Source organism: Grampus griseus (assembly GCF_964374135.1).
Source record: "Grampus griseus genome assembly, chromosome: 2".
In the NCBI taxonomy this organism is placed as follows: Eukaryota; Metazoa; Chordata; class Mammalia; order Artiodactyla; family Delphinidae; genus Grampus; species Grampus griseus.
This window is the reverse complement of record NC_139018.1, coordinates 160,727,824-160,755,110: the sequence shown is the minus strand read 5'-3', so window position 1 is coordinate 160,755,110 and position 27,287 is coordinate 160,727,824. Positions and strand designations below refer to the sequence as shown.

At 35.4% G+C, this 27,287-nt stretch overlaps 1 protein-coding gene across 1 annotated transcript in view; it reads left to right on the top strand.

Annotated features, from left to right (window-relative positions):
* The window catches only part of CCDC7 (coiled-coil domain containing 7), a gene marked incomplete at both ends in the record, with an annotated part of 247,453 nt that overhangs the window by 60,480 nt on the left and 159,686 nt on the right, over positions 1-27,287 (top strand). Inside the window, 2 exons of the mRNA XM_082681635.1 lie at positions 5,237-5,322; positions 10,454-10,508. Of these exons, the coding sequence (XP_082537761.1) occupies positions 5,237-5,322; positions 10,454-10,508 (141 nt within the window). The remainder of the gene's footprint in view (positions 1-5,236; positions 5,323-10,453; positions 10,509-27,287) is intronic.

Below are 27,287 nucleotides of genomic sequence, written 5' to 3'. Positions count from 1 at the left end.
TTGAGGTAGGATTGTATAGCTATGAACTTCCCTCTTAAGAACTGCTTTTGCTGTATCCCTTAGGTTTTAGGTCATCGTGTTTTTCTTGTCATTTGTCTCTAGGTACTTTTTGACTTCCTCTTTGATTTCTTCAGTGATCTCTTGGTTATTTAGTAACATATTGTTTAGCCTCCATGTGTTGGTGTTTTTTACATTTTTTCCCCTGTAATTGATTTCTAATCTCAAAGCGTTGTGGTCGGAAAAGATGCTTGATATGATTTCAATTTTCTTTAATTTACCGAGGCTTGATTTGTGACCAAAGATGTGATCTGTCCTGGAGAGTGTTCCATGTGCATTTGAGAAGAAAGTGTAATCTGTTGTTTTCAGATGGAATGTCCTATAAATATCAATTAAATTTGTCTGGTCTATTGTGTCATTTAAAGCTTGTGTTTCCTTATTCATTTTCTGTCTGGGTGATCTGTCCATTGGTGCAAGTGAGGTGTTAAATTCCCCCACTATTACTATGTTACTGTCAGTTTCCTCTTGTATAGCTGTTAGCATTTGCCTTAAGTATTGAGGTGCTCTTATGTTGGGTGCATATATTATATTTATAATTGTTATATCTCCTTCTTGCATTGATCCCTTGATCATTCTGTAGTGTCCTTCCTTGTGTCTTGTAATATTGTTTATTTTAAAGTCTAGTTTTCTGATAGAAGTATTGCTACTCCAGCTTTCTTTTGATTTCCAGTTTGATTTCCATTTGCATGGAATATCTTTTTCCATCCCCTCACTTTCAGTCTGTATGTGCCCCTAGGTCTGAAGTGGGTCTCTTGTAGACAGCATATAGATGGGTCTTGTTTTTGTATCCATTCAGCAAGCCTGTGTCTTTTGGTTGGAGCATTTAATCCATTCACATTTAAAATAATTATTGACATGTATGTTCCTCTTACCATTTTCTTAATTGTTTTGGGTTTGTTTTTGTACGTCCTTTTCTTCTCTTGTGTTTCCCACTTAGAGAAATTCCTTTAGCATTTGTTGTAGAGCTGGTTTGGTGGTGCTGAATTCTCTTAGCTTTTGCTTGTCTGCAAAGCTTTTGAGTTCTCCATCGAATCTGAATAAGATCCTTGCCGGGTAGAGTAATCTTGGTTCTTCCATTTTATTACTTTAAATATATTGTGCCACTCCGTACTGACTTGTAGAGTTTATTCTGAGAAATCAGCTGTTAACCGTACGCGAGTTCCCTTCTATGTTATTTGTCGTTTTTCCCTTGTTGCTTTTGATAATTTTTCTTTGTCTTTAATTTTTGCCAATTTGATTACTATGTGTCTCGGTGTGTTTCTCCTTGGATTTATCCTGCCTGGGACTTTCTGCGCTTCCTGGGCTTGGGTGGCTATTTCTTTTCCCATGTTAGGGAAGTTTTCAAATATAATCTCTTCAAATATTTTCTCAGGTCCTTTCTCTCTCTCTTCTCCTTCTGGGACCCCTATAATGTGAATGTTGGTGTGTTTAATGTTGTCACAGAGATCTCTTAGGCTGTCTTCATTTCTTATCATTCTTTTTTCTTTTGTCTGTTTCATGGCAGTGAATTCCACCATTCTGTCTTCTAGGTCACTTATCCATTCTTCTGCCTAAGTTATTTTGCTATTGATGCCTTCTAGTGTGTTTTTCATTTCAGTTATTGTATTGTTCATCTCTGTTCTTTAATTCTTCTGTGTGTTTGTTCTTTATTTCTTCTAGGCCTTTGTTAAACATTTCTTGCATCTTCTCGATCTTTGCCTCCATTCTTTTTCCGAGGTCCTGGATCGTCTTCACTATCATTATTATGAATTCTGTTTTCTGGAAGGTTGCCTATCTCCACTTCATTTAGTTGTTTTTCTCGGGTTTTGTCTTATTCCTTCATCTGGTACATAGTCCTCTGCGTTTTCATTTTGTCTGTCTTTCTGTGGATGTGGTTTTTGTTCCACAGGCTGCAGGAATGTAGTTCTTGCTTCTGCTGTCTGCCCTCTGGTGGATGAGGCTATCTAAGAGACTTGTGCAAGCTTCCTAATGGGAGGGACTCCTGCCAATATTTTTATGGCATCTTCATCATTACACAGGGCAAAGGCTGGGAAAATAACAGGAGAGCTGAGACTGTACCTGCAGCTCCCCTTGGCTCTGCAGAGTGCCAACCACAGTTACATTAGCCTGACTCCTTATTTATTCCACTTCTGCCATCACCTGGCTTTCTACTATAGCTTCCTAAATAGGAGCTCCTAGATATATATATTTTGGTATGCTATTGCTAGAAAATATTACTGCATAAAAAGATTTGTTTCTGTTCTTTCCATTCTGTTCTATTGGTGTTGTGTATTCCTACACCAATGACTGAGATCTTTAATGATTATATATTTATAGTAAGTCCTGGTATTTTGTGGGCAAGTTAACCCACCTTGTAATATATGAGAATTTATTTGTTTTTGGTCTTTGCACTTTCTTGTAAATTTTAGAGTTAATTTGTCAAATTCTACTATTGCACTCAAGCTGTACATCAAATTTGAGAGATTTACATATAGGATATCAAGATACATCTTTTTGTTTACAAACATTAAATGTCACAATTTTGGAAAGTTTTGTAATGCTTACAATCAGTGTTTATGATTTTCTTCATAAAGCTCTTATTCATTTTTGTTAGGTTAATCTTAGGTACTTTGTATTTTTATGCTATGTTATTTGTATCTTACAAAATATTTTAAAGCTATTGCTAGAGAAATGTAACAAATTTTTGTATATTGAATTTTCCATCTACAAACCTAGCTACACTATCATAATGGTTAGATTTTTATTTCCTACTTTCATAATTGAAGTATCTGTAAATGATTGCCTAAATTTTCTTGCTTTCCAACTTGTAATACTTTCTTCTTCTTGCCTTGCTACACTGGAAAAGACCTCTAGAATAATACTGAATAGACAGTATGAAAGCAGGCATTTTGTTTTGTTTTGTTCCTGATATTAAGGGGAATGTTTTCTTGTTTCTTGTGATTAGTCAGCCTGCCTTTCTGTCTCTCTTTCTCTTTCAAAACCATGTATCAGGTTAAAGGATGTTTCCTCTTCCCATAATATATTTTCATGAATATTTTTTTTTATGCTTCCTAAAATTCTTCCAGCCTCTGCCACTATTGCCTTATTTCAAAGCCATTTCCATAGTTTTAGTTATGTGTTGCAACAGCACCCTACTTTCAGGTAGCAAAATCTGTATTACTTTTTAATTTGCTGCTCAGTGGGTTGCTTTATTGGCTGCTTTAGGGTTTACAGTCTTGTTTTTAACTTACTGTAGTTTCTATTCAAATGACATCGAATTACTTCATATATAAGAGTCTTGAAACATACTTTCATTTGTCCCTTTCTGGCCTTTGTGCAATTGTTTTTATACATTTTACTGCACAACACATTGTTATTAATTTTGCTGTAAAATATTACCTTTTATAGAGATTTAAATAACAGGAAAACAGTCTTTATATTTACCCACATAATTATCATTTGTGGTATTCTTCTTTGTGTATTTTCTTATTCCTATCTGGTATCATTTTTCTTCTCCTTGAAGGATTCTTTATTTTTTTTATTGTGCAGGGCTGCTGCTGCTGAATTCTTTCACCTCTTTGATTTCCAGACCAAAAAAAATTTCTTTTGCCATCAGTTTTGAAAGATATTTTTCCTGGATAAAGAATTCTAGGTTGAGTGGTTTAAAGATATTGCTCCTTTGTCTTCAGGCTTGCATTATTTCTTACAAGAAATCTGTTTTCTTGTTTATTCTTGTGTGTATTCTGCTTTTCTCCGCTGTCTGCTTTTAAGATTTTCTTTTTATTGCTGCTTTTAAGTAATTTGATTATGATGTATTTTGGGGGTTAGTTTTCCTTGTACTGTTGTGGATTTGTGGATATACAGTTTTCATCAAAGTTGAAAAAAATTGGCCATTATTTCTTCAAATAGTTATTCTCTTTTCCCACCCCTTCTCTCCATGAATTCCAATTGTAAGTATATTAATCCACTTGAAGTTGTCCCACAACTCACTGATGATCTGTTCGTTATTTTTTAGTCTTTTTTCCCTTTCGTTGTTTTAGTATGTTTTGATTGCCAGTATATTAGATTTTTCTTAGTAGGAAATATGTACCAAAACTCGTGTTTAAACTGGAAAATTATTTGGCAACCTTAACAATTCTCATTAAAAATGTTATTATTATACTTATTTTCTATATTTTATAGGAATTGTTACACTTGGGGTTTAACTTGTGAGAACTTTGCTACAGTGAATTTGGTATCTGTTGGAGGTTGTGGTCTGAAATAGGAAATGATCTCCCAATACCTAGTAGTGTCTATTATTAAGCTCATCTAAAAGTTTCAATACTCTAATTGTCAAATTTTTTCTATACTTCCTTGTAGAAAATAATCCACTACTACATAGTAGTTCAAGAATACTTTAAAACCTGTGGTCAATTCTGCTCTAATATTTGTTTTGAAATGCAGATTTGTTACAACATGACAGAACAGTTTGAGCATAATGTGAATTTTACATTTGCTTATGCACAAATTCATCTGAAAATAGTACTAGGTGAATGTAGAAAAACAGCTTCTACAAGCTTCTTCGGTTTACCATGTGTATTGTGTACCACACCAGTCCACATATGGTGTTAAAACTTTTCATCCAATTTCAGATAGCCTTCCTTCGCATACTGCATAATAACTCACAAGTTGAAATCTGTTTGATGCTCATTTCCAAAAACAAGCTTCATGTCTTATTCAAGATAAAGAGCTATGTTTCTCGTAGTATGTATTTCTTAATCATTTAACTGTATAAAACTGGATTAATGTTCTTAAGTTTTTATTTTTTTTAATGTATCATCGACAGTTTTTTTGCGTTCTGTGCACCTTACCCCATTTTCCTCATATATCCTGCAGTTTTTATCATATGATTTTTCACAGTGAGGTGATTTTCAGGATGTTGTATGCAATGTTATAGCAGAACTGACTGTAATTTGTCAAGGAATTTAATTGTTTGATATGTATTAGCTTATTTGCAACTTACATTCTGTAAAGCACTATAACAAACATTCAGCCTATATCATTAATTTTGTTTTGCTTTTATTCAGATAATTTCCCTTGAAACATAGTATAGTGATTCTCAAAGTAAAATGGCAATCTTAGTAATGTGTATTATCATGTATTTACCTTTAATTTATGGTCTCCTTAACTGTTTATTTCTGGCTTATATAAAACTACATAGAAACCAAAGGCTACAAGTGAGCGACAAAAGAAAACTATGAAAATGGAGAAGAAAAAAGACGAAGGAATATCTGAAGATTTAGAAGAGTAAGACATAAAGATACTTGTTAATATTTTTTACTTATAAACTTATATTTTCATTTTATACAATTTAGGGTCATATAAATATAACTTATTAACAGGTTTCTAAAAAAGCATAGCATTAGCAAATATATAGTTTTATAAGCAGACCAGGATATGATTATGGGAGAAAGCTGAGAAGTGAAGAGCAAAGAACTAAAAATGGGTTAGAGTAGAATAAATCACAAGATATTCAGGAATAGGTAAACAATTAAATACAAATAATTTTAGGGAAAAAAGGATTTACAGTGTTTTCTTGATGGTTTCGCTAATGATTTGTAATTTGTATGTTAATCCCTCTCCCCATTCTGGGCTCTTCCTTTTTACTGTACTTCTTGGTTGTCTTATTTTATTAAAAAAAGTATCTGTTTTTAATGTATATGAGTTATTGTAAAGTGGCCTTACCAAGAGAATATTTTCTTTACTAATATAATTTATGCAGTTGGAATTTGCTTGATCAAACCCTCATATAAATATATAGCTTATTAACAAAACTATGAATTCAAACTTTATAGAGTTCCACAAATTCTGAAAAGAAATTCATCAGACAAATGGCCTTTTCTTGAGAAAAGAAAAGATGACCAGAGAAGAAAAAATGACCAATGTACTTTGGAAATCCTTTTCCCATCTCAATGTACCATATTTTAATCATACCAACGAGATGTCAGTTTGAGAAATGTTATTCAATTATTTATCATTTAACCTTTATGGATTTTATGGCTTTTAAAAATATGAATTTCTTATGAAATTTTACTTTCTTTTTTATTCAAGTATAATTGGCTTATTAGTTACAGGTATATGACACAGTAATTTGATATTTTAATACATTACAAATTGATCACCATGATAAGTCTGTCACCACACGAAGTTATTATGATGTTAATGACTATATTCCCTATGCTATACATTACATCCCATAACTTATTGATTTTATAACTGGCATTTTGTATTTCTTTATCTCTCTTACCTATTTTAATTATTCCCCTTCCCTCCTCCCCTCTGGAAACCACCAGTTTGTTCTCTGTACCTATGAGTTTGCTTCTGTTTTGCTATGTTTGTTCATTTGTTTTTTAGATTCCATATATAAGTGAAATCATACAGTATTTGTCTCTTTGTCTGACAATCCATGTTGTCACAGATGGCAAGATTTCATTCTTTTTGTTGGTTGAGTTATATTAAATCATATATATGGTATCTATATCTATATCTGTATATCTATATCTGTATATACACACATCTTCTTTATCCATTCATCTATTGATGGGTACTTAGTTTACTTCCATATCTTGGCATTTATAAATAATGATCAATGAACATAGGGGTGCATGTATTTTTTGGGGATAGTGTTTTTGTTTTCTTTGAAAAAATACCCAGAAATGGACTTGATGTATCATATGGTAGTATTATTTTTAATTGTTTGAAGAACTCCCATACTTTTTTTTATAGTGACTGCACCAATTTACATTTCCACCAACAAAGCACCAAGGGTTCCTTTTTCTCCACATCCTTGCAGCACTTGTTATTTGTTGTCTTTTTGCTAATAGCCATCCTGACAGATGTAAGGTGATATCTCATTGAGGGTTTTTTTTCTTTCTTTTTTTTTTTTTTTTTTGTGGTACACAGGCCTCTCACTGTTGTGGCCTCTCCCATTGCGGAGCACAGGCTCCGGACGCGCAGGCTCAGCGGCCATGGCTCACGGGCCCAGCCACTCCACGGCATGTGGGATCTTCCCGGACCGGGGCACTAACCCATGTCCCCTGTATCGGCAGGCGGACTCTCAACCACTGCGCCACCAGGGAAGCCCCTCATTGAGGTTTTAAATTGTATTTCCCTGGTGATTAGTAATGTTGAGCATCTTTTCATGCACCTGTTGGCCATCTAGACCCCTTGTTTGGAAAAATGTCTATTCAGGTTCTCTGCCATTTTAAAATCAGATTTTTTGGTTTTTTTGATGTTAAGTTGTAGGAGTTCTTTGTATTTGGATATTAACTCTTTATCACATGTATCATTTGGGAATATCTTTTCCCATATAGTAGGCTGACTCTTCATTCTGTTGATACTTTGCTTTGCTGTGCAAAAGCTTTTTTCAGTTTGATGTAGTTCCATTTGTTTATTTTTCCTTTTGTTTCTCTTGCCTGAGGAGACATATACCAAAAATATGGCTAACACCAATGTTAAAGAGTGTACCACTTATGTTACCTTCTAGGAGTTTTATGGTTGCAGGCCTTATAGTTAAGTCTTTAATCCACTTTGAGTTTACTTTTGTATATGGTGTGAGAATGTAGTCCAGTTTGATTCTTCTACAATACATGTAGCTGTTCAGTTTTCCCAACATCATTAATTGAAGAGGCTGCCTTTTTCCCATTGTATATTCTTGCCTCCATTGTCTTAGATTCATTGACCATATATGTATGAATTTATTTCTGGGCTCTCTACTCTGTTTCATTGAACTGTGTGTCTGTTTTTGTCCATTGCTATACTGTTTTGATTACTGTATTTTTGTAGTATAGGTTGAAATCAGGGCACATGCTACCTCCAGCTCTGTTCTTTCTCAAGATTGTTTTGGCTATTTGGGGTCTTTTTGTGTTACCATAGAAATTTTAGAATTATTTGTTCTAGTTCTGTGAAAAATGCCATTGGTATTTTTATAGAGATTGTACTGAGTCTGTAGACTTCTTTTGGTAGTATGTCATTTTAACAATGTTAATTCTTCCACTCCATAAGCATAGAATATTTTTCCATTTGTTAATGTTATTTTTAATTTCTTTTATCACTTTCTTACAGGTTTCCAGGTTCAGGTCTTTTACCTCCTCAGTTAGATTTATCCCTAAGTACTTTATTCTTTTTGATACAATTATGAGTGGAATTGTTTTCTTAATTTCTTTTTCTTATAGTTTGTTGTTAGTGTGTGAAACCCAAGAGATTTCTGTATATTAATTTTGTATCCTGCAACTTTACTGAGTTCACTTATTGTTTCTAATAGTCTTTTTTGGTAGCATCTTTAGAATTTTGTAAATGTAGTATTATGTCATGTGCAAACAATGACAGTTTTATTTTTTCTTTTCCAATTTGAATTCCTTTTATATCTTTGTCTTGTCTGATTGCTGTGGCTAGGACTTCAGTTTCAACATTATGTTGAATAAAGGTGATGGGCATCCTTGTCTTATTCTTGATGTTAGAGGAAATGTTTTCAGCTTTTTCTTGTAGAATATGATGTTGGCTTTGGGTTTTTCATATAGTACCTTTATTATGTTGAGGTATGTTCCCTCTGTATCTACTTTGTTGAGAGTTTTTCTCATAAATGGATTTTGAACTTTGTCAAAAGCTTTTTCTGCATCTATGAAGATGATCATATGATATTTATTCTTTGTTTTGTTAACATGGTTTATTATGTTAGTTGATTTTTGGATGTCAAATTATCCTTGCAACCATAGTTAGAATCCCACTTGATCATGGTGTATGATCCTTTTAATGTATTGTTGAATTTGGTTTGCTAATATTTTGTTGAGGATTTTTGCATCTATATTTATCAGTGATATTGATTTGTAACTTTCCTTTTTTGTGGTGTCTCTATCTGGTTTTCATATCAGGGTGATGCTTGTCTCATAGAATGAGTTCAGAGTGTTCCCTCCTCTTTAAATTTTTTGAATAGTTAGAGAAGGGTAAGTGTTAACTCTTTCTTAATGGTTGTTAGAACTCACCTTTGAATTGATCTGGTCATGGACTTTGGTTCATTGGGAGGTTTTTGATTACTGATTCAATTTCATTTCTGGTAATCACTCTGTTCATATTTTCTGTTTCTTCCTGATTCAGTCTTGGGAAATTGTACATTTCTAGGAATTTATCCATTTTTTTCTAGGTTGTCCATTTATTGTGTATAATTGTTTGTACTAATTTCTTACGTATTTCTGTGGTGTCAGTTGTAATTTCTCTTTCATTTTTTATTTTATTTATTTGGGACCGCTCTTTTTTTTTTTCTTGTTTAATCTGGATAAAGTTTTGTCAGTTTTGTTTAACTTTTCAAAACCAGCTCATAGTTTCCTTGACCTCTTTTATTTTTTCTTTTAGTCTTTATTTGATTTATTTTTGTTCCGATCTGTACTATTTATTTCCTTTTACTAATTTTGGGCTTTATTTGCTCTTCTCTTTCTACTTCCTTTAGGTGTAAGGTGAAATTGTTTATTTGAGATTTTGTGTGTTTGTTTCCTGAGGTAGGGTGCCAGATCCTGCCTCATGTGGTGGTTGCTGGCCTGCTGGTGGGCAGGGCTGGGTACCCAGGCTGGGGGTCAGGGGCTCCTTGGGCTAGTATCAGCCTGCTGGTGAATGGGTAAGCCCCTGGTACTAATAGTCTAGAGGGAGGATTCCAAAATGGTGCTTGAGAGCACCTTGTCCTCATGGTAGAATGAGCTCCCCAAAATGGGTGCCGCCAGCGTTTGTGTCCCCAAGGGGAGTCCCAGTTGCCTCCGACCTCTCCAGGAGGCTCTCCAAAATCAGCAAATGGGTCTGACCCTGGCTCCTTTTAAATTACCACCACTACGCTGGGACTCAGCATGTTAGATTTTGCATGTCCCAGAAGAGTGGGATCTACGTTTCCTACAGCCCTCCTGCTCTCCAATATGCAAGCCCTGTTGGCCTTCAGAGGCCAACAGGGCTTGCATATTGTTCTTGGGGCTCATCTTCTCAGGTTGGACCCCTGGGGTAGGGAGTCTGATGTGGAGCTCAGACCCCTCACTCCTTGGGGGAGAACAACTGCAATTGTGATTATCCTCCCATTTGTGGGTCACCTACCCAGGAATGTGGGTCTTCACTATACTGAGTCTTTACCCCTCCTATTCATCTCATTGTGGTTACTTCTTAATATCTTTACTTTTCTGGTAGTCTTCATGTCATTCTCATCAATAGTTGCTCTGTAAATAGTTGTAATTTTGGTGTGCCTGTGGGAGGAGGTAAATTTGGGGTCTTCCTACTCCATCATTTTGGGTGCACCTCTCAAAATTTCATTTCTTTAAAATGGTTTGAGTACTCATCAAGAAAGCAAAGTAGTCATGCAAATATCATAAAATATCATGATATATTTAAAAACATTTTTTTTTTTCAGGAAGAAGTCTGTAGTGAAAGAGCTTAAAGTAAAAGAAGATATGCCTCAAGTCCAGGTAACACAGAATCTCTCTCTGTGCATCTAAATGTGATTAATAAGGCTCTGATAATTGTATATATAGATGATATTAGTATGTATATGAATATAGGTGTGTATGTATGTGTGTTTGTGAGTGTATATGTGTACTAAATTTCTTCCTAAGATACTTCTTTCTTGTCAGTTGGCTTTTCTCAGCAAGTTTCGAAAACCAAATGGTAAATTTAGACACATTTACTGTCAAGGTTATGAAAATTACCATAGTTCACTCAATTATAGGCAGTATCATGGAGGAAAGACCATCATATTATGAGTCAGAGCAGACTTACTAGTTAAGTGACATTGGACAAGTCCCTTTAACCTACTTGAACTTCATATTTTTCATCACTAAAATGGGTAAAACAATAGCTTCCCTATCTATTTTAAGAAGGTATAAGAGATGCAAGAAGCAAATAGGAAAAATTTTCAGAGATTGTAAATATAGCCCACTCTTTTTTATGTGATCCAATGAAAAGAATACAAGTAACCTTTTGTTTCATCTTGTCTTTGGTAAACTTTCTTTTGCTACAAGTTAACTTCTTAACTATCAGAGCATCATGTCACCCATTTGGTCACTCTCATCCCATGAGTGGCTGGACTTAAGTGTCCTACAAGTATGTACCTGCATGATTCAAGAATCAAATAACATAAATTTGCAAAGAAAATGAGAGTACTGCTTGAAATACTGAGTATAAACTGAACAACTTTATGGTATTAGTTTTCTGTTTCTGCATAACAAGTTACATCACATTTTGCAGCTTAAAACAATTTAAATTGTCTCATAGTTTTGAATGGCTTAGGAGTCTGAGCATGGCTAATCTGTGCCTTATGCTCAAGGCCTCACCATACAGCAGTCAAGGCGTTGGCTAGGCTCTGCTTTTTTTGGTCACTTGGGGTCCTCTTCCAAGCTTAAGTAGATGTGGCAAATTTCAGTTCTGTGCAGTTGTAGGACTGGGGCATTTAGCCATGTGGCCTTCTCCATAAGCAGTTTACATTATAGCATCTCACTTCTTCTTTAAGGCCAGCAAAGAGTCTCTCTTTCTTGCTAAGACAGTCTCATGCAATATAATATGATCATGAGAGTGACACCTTATCACCTCAGCTATATAGTTGATCCTTGAATGACATGGAGTTTAGGAATGCCGTCCCCTCCCTCACAGTCGAAAATTTGTATACTGCTATCTCTGCCTCAAAAACAAAGGAATTGATAAATGACTCACCAAAGGGCAGGAAGGCAAAACAGCTAGGGTAGAGTCAGGACTCAAACCCTAGTTATTTTATTTTATTTTTTATTTTTTTTTGCGGTACGCGGGCCTCTCACTGTTGTGGCCTCTCCTGTCGTGGAGCACAGGTGGACTCTCAACCACTGCGCCACCAGGGAAGCCCCAAACCCTAGTTCTTTTGATTCCACATATTGTGATCTCTAATCGAACACACTTTTCCCTATACTTAGTTGATATAAAGATCTGTAAAATGAAAATATAGGTACAGTATTCATTGAAAAATATCCTTGTATAAGTAGACCCAGGCAGTTCAAACCCATGTTGTTCACAGGTCAAATACATAATACAGTCTAGTAAGTGGATTGGCATCTCATCACTGTGCAATATTCTCTTGGCTAAAAGCAAGTCACAGGTTGTATTCACACTAAAAGGAGTGGATTATACAGAGCATAACTTTAGGGATGGAGATCATGGAGGCCATTTTAGTATTCTGCCTACCATACCAGGTGATTTTATATAGAACAGCATTTTGTGTGTATTTTAAAAACATTTATTATAATTCCATTTTTTAATTAATATTGTAAGTCTTGAAACTAGTGTTTTAGTTCATTTGGGCCATGTCTTAGTCCCTTCAGACTGCTTTAACAAAATTTCAGGGATTGGGTAGCTTATAAACAACAGAAATTTATTTCTAACAGTTCTGGGGGCTAGATGTTCAAAATCAGAGTACCAGCATGATGGGGTGAGGGTCCTCTTCTGGCTTTCAGAATTCTTGTATTCTCATATGCAGAAGGAGAGCTTTCTCAGGCCCCTTTTATAAGGGCGTTAATCTCATTCATGAAGGCTCTGCCCTCATGACCTAATCACCTCCCAAAGGCTCTGCCTCCTAATATGATCACAGTGGGCATTAGGATTTCAACATAATGAATTTGGGGGCAGGACACAAACATTTGGACCATAACAGGCTTCTATAACAAAATACTTTAGACTGGGTAGCTTAAATAACAAACATTTATTTCTCACAGTTCTGGAGGTAGGGAAGTCCAAAGATCAAGTCACCAGCAGATTTGGTGTCCAGTGAGAACCTGATTCCCGGTTCATAGATGGCCATATTCTTGCTGTGTCTTTACATGGCAGAAATGGCAGAGGAGCTCTCTAGAATCTCTTTTATAGGGTGCTAATTCCATTCATGAGAGTACCACCCTCATGACCTATTCATCTCCCAGTGGCTCCACCTCCAAATACCATTACATTAGGGATTAGATTTCAATATATGAATTTTGGGGGGCACAAGCATTCAATTTGTAGCAGATAGTGTCATTTAAATTTTTTTTTCTGAATTTAAAATAAAAATTTTCTGTGTGGGTATACTTTTTTCTGGAGAAGTTCTGTGGATATAATGAGAATTTTAAAGGAATTTGGGAATTTATCTCCCTCCTCCAAAACTTCATTATGAACTATCACTGATCTAGACCATTTTACAGAGACCAATAGAAGCTAAAATGTGACTTGCTTAGTTTAGAGAACAAATTGGTACTGAAATCTGAACTGCAAACATGGCTCTCTGAATCCTGCTTAGCATTTGCAATTACAGTCAGTCCTTGAACAACATGGGTTTGTGCTGTGAGGGGCCACTTATACATGGATTTTTTCCAATAAATATGTACTGTAGTACTACACAGTCTGTGGTTGGTTGAATCTGCAGGTGTGGAACCATGTATACAAAGGGCCAGCTGTAAATTTATATGTGGATTTTCTGTTGGGTGGGTTCCTGTAACCCCCATGTTTTTCAAGGGTCAGTTATAGGGAAAATGTATTCGGTTTTGCTTCCTCAGGCAGGCATGGGTATTAGAATCAGTTGGTATTATTATCTATCTGTCCAAGTAAGTATAATGTTTGTAAAATTTTTTAATAAGTCATGTAAAACTATATTTTAGTTTTTTTACATGACATAGTTTTTTTATTAGTTGTTCATTAGGGTATGGATTGGATTTTGCAGTCAGGGAGAACAACTAGAGAGTTTTTGCAATAATTTAACTCAGTGATAAACTAGTTAATTATAAGTTAAATGTATTAAGATAGAAATGTAAATAACATTTCTTATAATCCAAATTTTACTGTTGCCAAATGGAAAGATTTAATTTTATAAAAATATTAATCCCTTAAAATTAATAAATGTACTGCATTTCTAGTCAGAATTCAAAAAGGACTTTTTTAAAAGGGAGAAATGATTTGAAGATTATGTAAAATTTACCTGTAAAATTATCTAGGAGCCTTTTAAAAAATGGTAGTTCTTTGACCAGTTTCCAAATTCCTTTTGAGATTATTGGTGCATCTATTTTTGTAGTTTATATTTTCATATAAATTTATCTATTTCTAATGGTTTTTCAAGTGTACTGCTTGAATTTTACGTTATATTTTTTTTTTCTGTATCTCTATTTCTAACTTTCCATTTACAGAAGTATTTGTTGTTTTTTTTTCTTTCCTTTTAATCAGGTTTGTCAGGGGATTATAATTTTTATATAAAAATAGTTTTGGAGTTTCACTTAGCTATTTTACTGTTTTATTTCTTGTTGCTGTTACTGTTTGTTTTCTACTTAATTACTCTAACCTTTATTGTTATTAATTTCTTCTACCACTTTTTGTCTTTGGTTTATTTTTAGTTTCTTTTCAAATCTGTATTAGTTATATAGGTAGTTTATTTATTTTTACATTTGTTTAATTACAGTTAAACAATATTGAGGCGACACATTTTTCACTGAATACAACTTCATTTGTATTTTATAGGTGTTTGAGTTTTTCTTTGTTTCACAAAAATGTTTTTAGTTCATCTTTTCATTGTTGGTTTACCTTTTTATAGAATTAACATCAGAAAATAGTACATAGAAAGTCCATACTTTTTGAAAGTTTTAAAAGGTATGTTTTGTGGTCAAGTGCATATGTTTATTTCAGTTTTCTATTACTCTATAACAAAGTACACTAATATATAGAGGTCTACTACACCAATAGTTAATTATTTCTCATTGATTTTGGGGTTGGCTGGGCTTATCGGGATGATTCTTCTGCTCCATGCTGTACTGGGGTCACTCATGTAGCTTCATTCAGCTTTAAAATGTTTAAGATGGCTTCCTCAAATGTCTGGTGGTAAGTGGAATGGCTAAGGGCTGAATCTTTCTTTCATGTGGTTGATCATCATTTAGTAGTCAAGCCCACGTATCATTACACAGAAGCTGGACTCCAGTAGCTCAAAAGAAACTGCAAGACCCTTTAAGACCTGCACTCAGAAGCCTTAGAACATAATTTCCCCACATTTTACTGGTTAGGGGCCAGCCCAGACTCAAAGGGAGGGAAAATATATTCTACTTTTTGATGGGAGAAAGGGCATATGTAGGTAGGGGTGGTACAAATTATAGATGGTCATTTTTGGAAATAGTCTATGATAGTCTTCCCTCTGGCTACATGTTAATATTTCTCCCACGTGCAAAATGTACTCACCTCTTCCTTCTAAAATCTCATTACATTCTAGTTTTATCTTGAAGTCTAAGATCTTATCATCTATACCAGGTCTAGATATGGATGAGGCTTCTTGGCACAGCTCCTTTTGATCTGGAGATGTGTTATCTAAAAAGGCAAGTGGTGCAATCACTGAGGAAAACGGTATGAAGGTTCCTCATAAGACTAAAAATAGAACTGCCACATGATCCAGCAATTCCACTCCTGGGTATATATTCAAAGGAAACAGGAATATTAATTTAAAAGATACATGCACCCCAGTGTGTTCATAGTAGCATTATTTACAATAGCCAAAATATGGAAACAACCTAAGTGTCCATCAACATATGAATAGATATTATTGATATATATATATCAATAATATATATATGTGGTATATATATATATATATATGTGTGTATATATATATATTTATATATAATGGAATACTATTCAACCATAAAAAAAGAATGAAAATTTGCCACTTGCAACAACATAGATGGACCTGAAGAGTATTATGCTTAGTGAAATAAGTCAGGAAAGACAAATACTGTATGTTACCATATATATTGGAAATCTAAAAAAATAAACAAATAAATATAACAAAACAGAAACAGACTCACAGATATAGAGAAAAAACTAGTGTTTACCAGTGGGGAGAGGGAAACAGTGGGGAGCAACATAGAGGTAGTGGATTGAGAGTTACAAACTACTATGTATGAAATACATAAGCTACAAGGATATATTGTACAGCACAGGAAACATAGCAGAAAAAAATAAATAAACAGGCAATTTATTGTATTTTTACCACCCTCCAACACATGCCTAACACGTTACTGAGAAAAGAATAAGATGACTGCAAGAGACACTATTATTCAAAAGAGGGGAAAACAGAAAGCACATGATTCAGGGCAATTCTGAAATCCAGCCAGACACTTGTCACTAGTTCTCTTGACTCTCAGGGTGGGGAATGTACCTAGATTAGGGTCTAGTTTTGCTTCCTGGGAATGATTTCCTAATTCATTTTTATAAGTAGCCCTTGATTTTATGGTATGGTACATTGAATCCACTGTCTGACTCATCATTCTTTTTCTGTAAGAAATGACCCATGTTTGCAGTGGAATAATTCTCTTAGCCTGCTTTCTGCTCATAAAAAATTAGGGATCTGGAGATTTCATTTTGAAATGTCCCTGTCCCTTTTAGTCTAGTATGATGGTGTTTCTCTTAAAAACTGTTTTCCCTGTATGTTATTGTGGTGCATTCTTTTTTTTAAATTTATTTTATTGAAATATAGTTGATTTACAGTGTTGTGTTAATTTCTGCTGTACAGAAAAGTGATTCAGTTATACATATATACATACATACACACTCATATATGTATATATATTATTTTTCATATTCTTTTCCATTATGGTTTATTACAGGGTATTGAATATAGTTCCCTGTGCTGTACAGTAGGACCTTGTTATTTATTCATTCTGTATATAATAGTTTGCATCTGCTAATCCCAGACTCCCATGGCATCCCTCCCCCACCCCTTGGCAACCACAAGTCTTTTCTGTATGTTTATAGTCTGTTTCTGTTTCATAGATAAGTTCATTGGTGTCATATGTGTATTCTTTTACCCAAAAGTCAACATACATGATTCTTTCTAAGATAGATCTTATTTTACTTCAGCTGTTTTAGGCTTCTGCAGGACAGTACTCTCAAGATTATAAGTTCTTTTGTCTAATTAGGAGGATTTTTGAAGAATATTTAAATCTTTCTGAGATTTTAACAAAGGGTTTTATAGCACACCCTTGATTTGACTTTTACTCTGAAGCTACATTTCATTGTCAATACCATGGTTTTGATCTTTGTCCTAAAGTAATTTCTTTCTTTGAGAATTTTTTTTGAGAACGAGAGATAGTGTCCTGGACCCTCTATATATTTTCTAATTTTTGCTTTAGAATTGATCAGTTCTTTCTTTAACTCTTCTTTCTTTTTGCAGTACCTTATTATATATCCAACCCTAATATAAGCGAAACAGTTCTTTTATCATTCTGGCTGGAAATTTCCTCAGCCACATCCACAAGTTTAGTAGGTATGTTTTTAAGCTTGCAAGTTACTCCAGCCCTGAGTTTTGTTAGTTGTTCTGTCACTGCGTAAAAGAGTTCCTTCCCCCCTTTCCAGCCCCCAGTATCAGTTTTCCAACCTCACTGCCTTTTATAGCCTCCACTAACAGATTGTTTGCCATTCCTCCATGCTTCACCTATAGCCTTCTTCCTACTTTTCTGGTATCCAACAATAGTGTCTTTACCACCCTTCAACTTCTGCTTACCTGCTGGACCCAAAGCCAGTGCTAAATGTTTTTAGTTTTTGTTGTTGCATCACCTTGCTTGCAGGTGTTTCTATTACTTCATATCAAACTACCCCCAAATTTAGTGAATTAAAACAGTAATGGTTTATTATTTCTCACAATTCATGGGTTTGCTGCACTCAGCTGGGCAGTGTCTCTGTTTGATGTCATGTTGCTTAAGGTCTGTCAAGTGGCTGCATTCATGTGGGAGCTCAGCTAGAGCTAGAAATGTCCAAGATAGTTTTTCTCACATGTCTGTTGCCCTGTCATTCACTAGTCTAGCCCAAGCTTCTTTATATGGTGACTGGGAACCAAGCAGGCAAAAGCAAAAACAGTTAAGCTTGTTACAGGCTGGGATTATAAACCCTTGAAGTTTTTTCAGCTTATTCTGTAAGGAAGTCCTAGTCATTAGGCTAGTCCATATTCAGGGGGAGGAGTGGCATAGAGTAGGAGAAATTGTCTGCAGCCATTTATGGAAGTAATCCAACACAATATTCAATTTTTGTAAATGTTCTAATGACATAGTGCACATTTTCTATTGCTAGATATACCAGTCAGCTTTTCCTTAATAACAAATTACTCCAAAACTTAGTGATTTAAAATAGCAGATAGTCATTATTTCTCTTAGTGGCTGTATAGGTGTTCTCTCTGGGCAGGCATGGTATGTATGGAATCCCAGCTGGGGCGTCTAGGACAGATAGGACCTCTTTTAGTCTTATCTTCCAGGAGGCCAGCCCTGGGTAGTCTACAGAAGGATTCTCAGTAGAAAGAGAACAAAACAAAGCTGGAAGACTTTCTTGAGGCCTAAACTCAGACCTCAGATAGTGCTATTTGCATTGCATCCTATTGGCCAAAGCAAGTCACAGGCTAGCCTGTTTTCAAGGGTGAAGAAATAGATTTCACCTTTGGGAGCTACTGCAGAGAATTTATGGCTATTTGTAGTCTACCACAGTGGGGTATATATTTTTTCCCTTTCTTTCTGTCCTCCTCTTATTTTCTTTCTTTACAAAATTCAATTACATCTAGGTTATTTTAATTCTCTGTACCTTTATTAGTTAGAGAATAGGCTGGACTGCTATATAAAGAGATCCTATATAATTCAATGGCTTAAACAAGATAGAATATTATTTTCCTCTCATTGAAAGTTTGGGTAAGTGGTTTCAGGTGGGTATAATAGTTTGATGTTTCTGGGACCCTGTCTCTCCACTTCTTGCTCTTATTTCTCATTGACATCTAGAAATTTTTATTACATCTTAAATTTAAAAATTTATCTCAAGGAAGTTTTATTTACCTATTTATTTTATTATTGTTTATCTTTCTTCTTCTTTTTATCCCTCTGGAACTGATATTTGAATATTATAATTCTTAGGTCTGTTCTTTTATTTTTCCCCTTTCATTTCTCCTGAAGCAATTTGTATATGTATGTTTGTGGGTTTTTTTTTTTAAATTATAGTTGATGTACAGTATTATGACAGTTTCAGGTGAGCTACATGGTGATTCCACATTTACATACATTATGAAATGATCACCATGATAAGTCTATTAACCACCTGTTCCCATACAAAGTTATTACAATGTTATTTACCATATTCCTTCAGTGTATGTAACATTCCCCATGGCTAATTTATTTTTTAACTTGAGGTTTGTATCTCTTGATACCCTTCACCTATTTCACTCCCCCCAACCTGGTAATCACCAATTTGTTCTTTGTATCCAAGTCTGTTTTCATTTCATTTTGTCTGTTTGTTTTGTTTTTTAGATGATAGTATAAGTGAGATCATACGGTATTTGTCTTTCTCTGTCTGACTTATTTCACTTAGCATAATACACTCTAGGTCCATCCATGTTGTTGCAAATGGCAAGATTCCATTTTTTATGGCTGAGTAATAGTCCATTGTGTATGTGTATATATGTGTGTGTGTTCATCTTGCATTTTCTTTATCCATTCATTTGTTGATGGACACTTAGTTTGCTTCCATATCTTGGCTATTGTAAATAATGCTGTAATGAACATAGGGGTGCATATATTATTTGAATTAGTGGATTTTTTTGGCAGGGTAAATACCTAGAAGTGAAAATACTGGATCATATGGCAGTTCTATTTTTAATTTTTTTGAGGAATCTTCCTACTGTTTTCCACAGTGGCTGTACCAATTTACATTCCCACCAACAGTGTATTAGGATTCCCTTTTCTTCACATCCTTGCCAACCCTTGTTATATATATATTTATTTATTTATTTTGGCTGCACTGTGCGGCATGTGGGATATTAGTTCCCCAATCAGGCATTGAACCTGTGCCCCTTGCAGTGGAAGTGTGGAGTCTTAACCACTGCACTGCCAGGGATGTCCCCAACCCTTGTTATTTCTTGTCTTTTTGATTATCATTCTGACAGGTATAAGGGAGTATCTCACTGTGGTTTTTGTGTGTATTTTCCAGATGATTAGTGATGTTGAGCATCTTTTCATGAACTGATTGGCTAACTGTATATCTTCTTTGGAAGAATGTCTTTTTAGGTACTCTGCCCATTTTTTTTATAGGTTGTTTGTCTTTTTGATATTGACTTGTATGAGTTCTTTGTGTATTTTGGATATTTACCCCTTATCCGATATATCATTTGCAAATATCTTCTCCCATTCAGTAGGTAGCCTTATTGTTTTGTTGATACCTTCACTGCGCAAAAGCTTTTTAGTTTGATGTAATTCCATTTGTTTATTTTTGCTTTTGTTTCCCTTCCCTGAGGAGACATATACAAAAAATATGGCTAAGAGCAGTTTCAAAGAGGTTACTGTCTATGTTTTCTTCTAGAAGTTTTATGGTTTCAGGTCTTACATTTATGCCTTTAATCCATTTCAGGTGGATTTTTTGGTATATGGTGTGGAAAATAGTCCAGTTTGACTCTATTCCATGCAGCTGTCCAGTATTCCAAACACCAGTTATTGAAGAGGCAGTCTTTTCCTCATTGTATATTCTTGCTTCCTTTGTCATAGATTAATTGCCCATATAAGTATGGGTTTAGTTTGGGGCTCTCTGTTCGGTTCCATTGATCTATGTGTCTGTTTTTGCTCCAGTACCATCTTGTTTTAATTAGTATAGCTTTGTAGTACAGTTTGAAATCAGGGGATGTGATACCTCCAGCTTATTCTTCTTTTCTCAAGATTGTTTTGGCTATTCAGGATCTTTTATGTTACCATAAAAATCTTAGAATTATTTGTTCTTATTTGTGAAAAATGCCATTGATATTTTGATAGAGATTACATTGAATCCATAGAATTCCTGGGGTGGTATGGTCATTTTAACAATATTAATTCTTCCAATCCACGAACACAGAATATTTTTCCATTTGTGGAAATTCTTCCATCATTCTTATAAATTTCAGGGTATGAGTCTTTTATATTTTTGGTTAGATTTATTCCTAGGTATTATATTCTTTTTGAAGCAATTGTAATTACCATTGTTTTCTTAAGTTCTCTTTCTGATAGCTTGTTATTCTATATACTGATTTTGTATCCTGCAACCTTAATAGTTTTTTTGGTGAAGTCTTTGGGGGTTTTTATAATAGTATTACATCATTTGCAAATAATGACAATTTTACTTCTTCCTTTACAATTTGGATTACTTTATTTTTCTTGCATAATTGCTCTAGCTAGGACTTCCAACACTATGTTGGATAATGTGGTGAGTATGGGCATCCTTGTCTTGTTCCTATCTTAGAGGAAAGGCTTTCAGCTTTTCACCATTGAGTATTATGTTATCTATATGTTTGTCGTATATAGCCTTTATTACATTGAGGTACATTCTCTCTATACCCACTTTGTTGAAATTTTTTATCAAAAATAAATGTTGAATTTTGTCAAGTGCTTTTCTGCATCTATTTAGATGATTATGTAATATTTATTCCTTGTTTTTTTTTTAATGTGGTATATTACATTGATTGATTTTTGGATGTTAAACCATCCTAGCATCTCTGTTTGGAATCCCACTGAATCATGATGTATGATCCTTTTAATGTATTGTTGAATTTCATTTGCTAATATTTTGTAGAGAAATTTTGCATCTATGTTCGTCAGTGATATTGACCTATAATTTTCTTTTTTGGAGTGTTTTTGCCTGGTTTTGGTATTGGGGTAATGCTGGCTTTGTAAAGTGCATTTGGAAATGTTCCCTCCTCAATTTGTTGGAGTAATTTGAGAAGGATATGTATTAACTCTTAAAACATTTGGTAGAATTCACCTGTGAAGCCATCACATTTGGAATTTTGTTGGGAGTTTTAGAATTTTTATTTCAATTTCATTATTATAAATTGGTTTATTCATATTTTCTATTTCTTTCTGATTCAGTCTTGGAAGATTGTATGTGTCTAGAAATTTTTTCTAGGTTGTCTAATTTGTTGGCATATAATTGTTCATACTGTTCTCTTATGTTTATTTGTATTTCTGTGGTGTCAATTATAATTTCTCCTCTTTAATTTCTCATTTTATTTATTTACACACTTTTTTTCCTTGATGATTCTGACAAAAGTTTTGTCTGTTTTATTTTCTTTACAAAGAACCACCTCTTAGTTTCATTGGTCTTTTATGGGTTTTTTTAGCTTCTATTTCATTTATTTCTGTACTGATAATTATTATTTCCTTCCTTCTACTAACTTTTGCTTTGTTTGTTCTTTTCCTAGTGCCTTTAAATATAAAGTTATATTGTTTATTTGTGATTTTTCTTGTTTCTTAAAGTAGGCCTGTATTGCTGTGAATTTCCCTTTTAGAACTGCTTCTGCTGTGTCCCATAGATTTTGGAAAGTTGTTTTTCATTTTTCTTATTTCCCCTTTGATTTCTCCATTGGCACATTGGTTGTTGAAGTAGCATGTTGTTTAGTCTCCATGTGTTTGTGTTTTTATCCAGTTTTCTTCTTGTAATTAACTTCTGGTTACATACCACTGTGGTCAGAAAAAAATGCTTGGTATGCTTTCAGTCTGCTTACTTTTATCCAGACTTGTTTTGTGGCCTAATATGTGATCTATCCTGGAGAATGTTCCATGTGCACTTGGAAAGAATGTATGTTGTTTCTTTTGAATGGAATGTTCTGTATATATCTAGTAAGTTCATCTGATTGAATGTGTCATTTAAGGCCTGTGTTTCCTTATTGATTTTTGTCTGAATTTTCTATCCATTGATGTAAGTGGGGGTATTAAAGTCCCCTACTATTATTGTATTGCTGTTTATATCTCTCTTTATTTCTGTTAATATTTGCTTTATATATGTAGGTGCTCCTATGTTGCATGCATAAAGTTTACAAGTGTCATATTCTCTTGTTGGATTGATCTATTTTGTTACAGTCTTTTTAAAAGTCTGCTTTGTCTGATGTAAGTATTGCTACCCAGCTATCTCTTTGTTTTCATTTGTATCATGTATCTTTTTCCATTCTTTCACTTCCATTTGGTAGGTTTGAGTGAGTCTCCTATAGACACATATATAATGTTTTTTTTTAAATCCATTCAGCCACCTTATACCTTTTGAATGGAGAGTTTAGTCCTTTTACATTTAAAGTAAATTTAACATATATGTACTTATTGCCATTTCGTTAATTGTTTTCTGGCTGTTTTTGTAGTTCTCTGTTCTTTTCTTCCTCTCTTTCTCTGTTCTCATGTGATTTGATTGTTTTCTTTAGTTTTAGTTTTTTTTCTCATTTTCTTTTGTTTATCCACTGTAAGTTTTTTCTTTAAGGTTACTGTGAGGTTTTCATATAACATCCTATGTATATAACAGTCTCTTGTAAGTTGATAGTAAATTATGAGTTACATTCCAAAGCTTTATATTTTTTACTACCCCCCAAGGTTTTTATATTTTTTTCATGACACATTTTACATATTTTAATTCTATGTACCCCTTGACTATTGTATTTTAATTACTTTTACTACTTTTGTCTTTTATCCTTTGTACTTGCTTTATAAGTGAACCAACCATCCACTACCTTTATTATTTATTTACCTTTTCTGGTGAGATTTTTACTTTCATATTTTTTCTTACTATTAATTAGTTCCTTTTCTTTTTAGTTTAGAGAAGTTCCTTTAACATTTCTTCTAAGGCTGGTTTAATGGTGATAAACTTCTTTAGCATTTGATTGTGTGTAAAACTCTTAATCTCTCCTTCATTTCCTAATGATAACCTAGCCAGGTAGAGAATTCTTGGCTGGTTTCTTTTTCTCTTTCAGTACTTTGAATATGTCATTCCACTCCCTTTTGGCCTACAAAGTTTCTGCTGAAAAATCTTTTCATAGCCTTATGGGGTTTTCCTTGTACCTAATAAGTTGCTTTTCGCTTGCTGCTTTTAAGATTTCCTCTTTATCTTTAACTTGTACCATTTTAATTACAAAGTATAGTGGTGTGTTTCTCTTTGTGTTCATGTTATTTGGAATTCTCTTTGTTTTCTGGACCTGGATGTCTGTTTTCTTCCCCAGATTAGAGAATTTTTCAGCCATTATTTCTTCAAGTAATTTTTCTGGCCTTTTCTCCTTTTGGGGACCCCCATAAATGCAAATGTTATTTTGTTTAATGTTGTCCTAGAGGTCCTTTAAGGTATCCTCACTTTTTAAAATTCTTTTTTCATTTTGCTGCTCTTTCTGGGTGTTTTCCATTGCTTTGTCTTCCTACTTGCTTATTTTTGCTTCTTTTTCATCCATTCTGATGTTGAACCCATCTAGCTTGTTTTTCAGTTCATTATAACTTCCTGTTTGGTATTTTCTTATATTTTTTGTCTCTTTGTTGAAGGTCTCACTATGCTCATTCATTCCTTTCCTGAAATTGGTGAGCTTTTTTATGATCATTACTTTAAAATCTTTTAGGTTGAAACTCTTTTAGGTTGGTCATCTCTGTTTTATTAAGGCCTTTTTCTGGGGATTCGCCTTGGTCTATAGTGTTGAACATATATTCCTCTGTCTCTTCATTTTGCCTGTCTCTCTGTGTTTGTCTATAGGTATTAGGGGAAGTAACTACCTCCTGCAGTCTTGAAGGAGTGGCCTTGTGTAGGAGCTGTTCTGTGTGGCCTAAAAGTGCAATCTTCCCTGACCGCAGGAGTCAGGCACTTCATGGGCATCCCTCACAGTGGGCTGCATCCACCAGCTGTGATGCAACCAAGGCTTGAGTTTGAGTCACTTGCCTGTCCTGGTTGTAGCTAGGTCTCTGTGTGGGCTAGGTAGAGCTTGGGGCCCTTGCCTGGCCAAGTTGTGGCCTGTTTACTGCATGGGCAGAGCAGGGTTCAGAACGTTTACCCATCCTGGTTTTGTGGGGGGTGCTGTTTGATTAATTCTTGAAGTGTTTCTGTTATCGATGGTGTGCCATGCCCTGTCAGTGTTCCAAGGGGAGGAATCTGATTTAACACCTAGTTTCAGGTTGATTGGATGCTAGGCCCTCAGGTAGTAGCTTTTAAAGTGTGCAGATATATACTATGCTGTGGGGCCACAATTGTAATCCCTGCTGGTCTCCAGACCAGGAGATCTGGAGGTGTCCCCTGGGCAACATTTGCAAAAAGCTAAGCTCCTGATGAGTATATAAGCTCCTTTCTCGGGAGTCTTGTCAAGGGGTGAGGCCAAGGGGGTACACAAACCTGATATATCCCTGGTTACGTTTCCTGGGAGTGTGTCCTTAGCCTCCGAAAGTGTGGTAAACCTGAAGCCTGTCCCTCAGGGTGAAGCTCCAGGCTGAGGGTGGTGGCCTGCCAATAACTGTCTCCAAGTTACAGTCCCATGGAACTCAGGAACACCAGCCCCATGGGCCACTGGGGCTAAGTGATCAGGGGGTTTCCCTTGTGTGGATTGTGTACTCCCACTGGCTTTAGCTGGGTAGCTGGAGAGTGTAGGGGGTGGGTCTTGCTCTCTTGCTTCAGGAAGGCAATGGGAAAATGACCTGACTGCCTGCCCACAGGCTTTAGCAATGCAGCATTGAGAGTGCCTTGTCTGTGTGCATGCATTGGGTTTAGACCCTGACTTCTCAGTCTTGCCACCCTCAGCTTAGGGGGCAGGGGAGTGTTGAGTCAGCTTTAGGCTGGGAGAGGGAAAATACCATGACTGCTTGCACTCATCAGCCCCAGCCAGAGGAAGGGGGAGTATAGTAGTTGCCTGCACTTGCAGACTTTAGCTAGGTTGCAGGAAAATGCTGTGACCATTCGTTCCTGTCCATCCTAGGCAGGGAGTGGGGGAACATTGCAGCCTCTGGAGCTCTCTGGCTTCAGTAGTGCAGTGGGGTATTGCCATGATTGGCTCACCCCTGCATCCAAGCTGTAAGCCTGTGCTAGCAGATGAGGTGGGGAGTGCAATAATGGTGTCTGACAGTGCTTCTGTTTCTGGGGAGTGTTTCTGCTGTCCACCACCCCTCCAGCTGATGCTTTTAGATTTGAAAATGACTCCCCTTCACATATAATCATGACACTTTTCAGACCGCTGTTATTTCCCTGGGTCTCCAGGTGAGTGAGACCACATGTCAGCCCTTTGCGGGGAGGGGGTTCTCAGTTTTCTATAGCACTTTGGGACCATTGGATGTCAGCCCCATTGGTTTTCAAAGCAAGGCATTTCAGGGGTTCCTCTCTCTGGTGTAGATCCCAGGAGCCAGGGTGCTTGATATGGGAAGCATCTCTTGCTCCTCTGGGAAAAGTGCCTGTCTGGTGAGATCCCTCTCTAAAGTGTGCTGTCATGCTGGGGGTAGGGTTTCTGGTGAGAGTGTTTCTTTGCCTCTCCTACCTGTCTTGATATAGTCCCTTTTTATTCTTTGTTGTGGAGCACTTGTTTGGCTAGTTCTAAAGTTCTTTTCAGAGGGAACTGATCTGTATGTAGGTATATATTTGCTGATTCCATGGTAGGAGGTAAGTCCAGGCTCTTGCTGTGCCCCATCTTTAACCACCTTCCCTGTAAATTTTCTTTTCTTTTAAGAGTAAGTCTCATTTTCCTGTTTCTTCAGATTCAAAAAATTCTTAATTGTATCTTGGATATTGTGAATGTCATGTTGTTGAAGCTCTGGATTCTGCTATATTCTTCTTATGATTGGTACTATTTTTGTTTATTTATTTTGCTTTAATTTATTATTAACATGATTGGGTGCAAAATGAAAATTCTGTATTTAGGCAGCAGCTTAAATCACATTTAATTTCTTATAGCTTTTGCTAGGCTGTTTAGAATCTTCCTTATGCATATATGCTTAAGGGGTCAGGGGTAGATTTGTGTAGTTTGTACAAATGGTTTGGGGCGCCCTGTCTCCAGCTCCCTTCTTTGTGTGATTTCCCCTAACCTTTCCAGTGGCTGTGGTTGCCCTGAACTCTGTACCCTGGTTTGTAAGGTCTAAAAACTCAGGTTTGTTTGTTTGTTTGTTTTAATTAGCTATTAGGGTTCTGCCTGGCTCAGTGGGTTTGCCCTCAGATTAGAAGCTGGAAAACAAGGATCTTATGTAGGACTTTTCCCTTCTTCCAAGTGTCAGCTTCTCTCAAGAATCTACCTACTCTTGTTTGCTCTCTAGTGTTGATATTTGTATTTTGTTTAGAGTTTGTGGTTGTTATGTGTGGCAGGGTTTGTCCAGTAGGAACTTGCTCTGCTATACCAGAATCAAAACCGGGGACTTTTTTTTTTTAACTTTTTATTTTATATTGGAGTATAGTTGATTAACAACATTGTGTTAATTTCAGGTGTACAACAAAGTGATTCAGCTACATATACATGTATCTATTCTTCA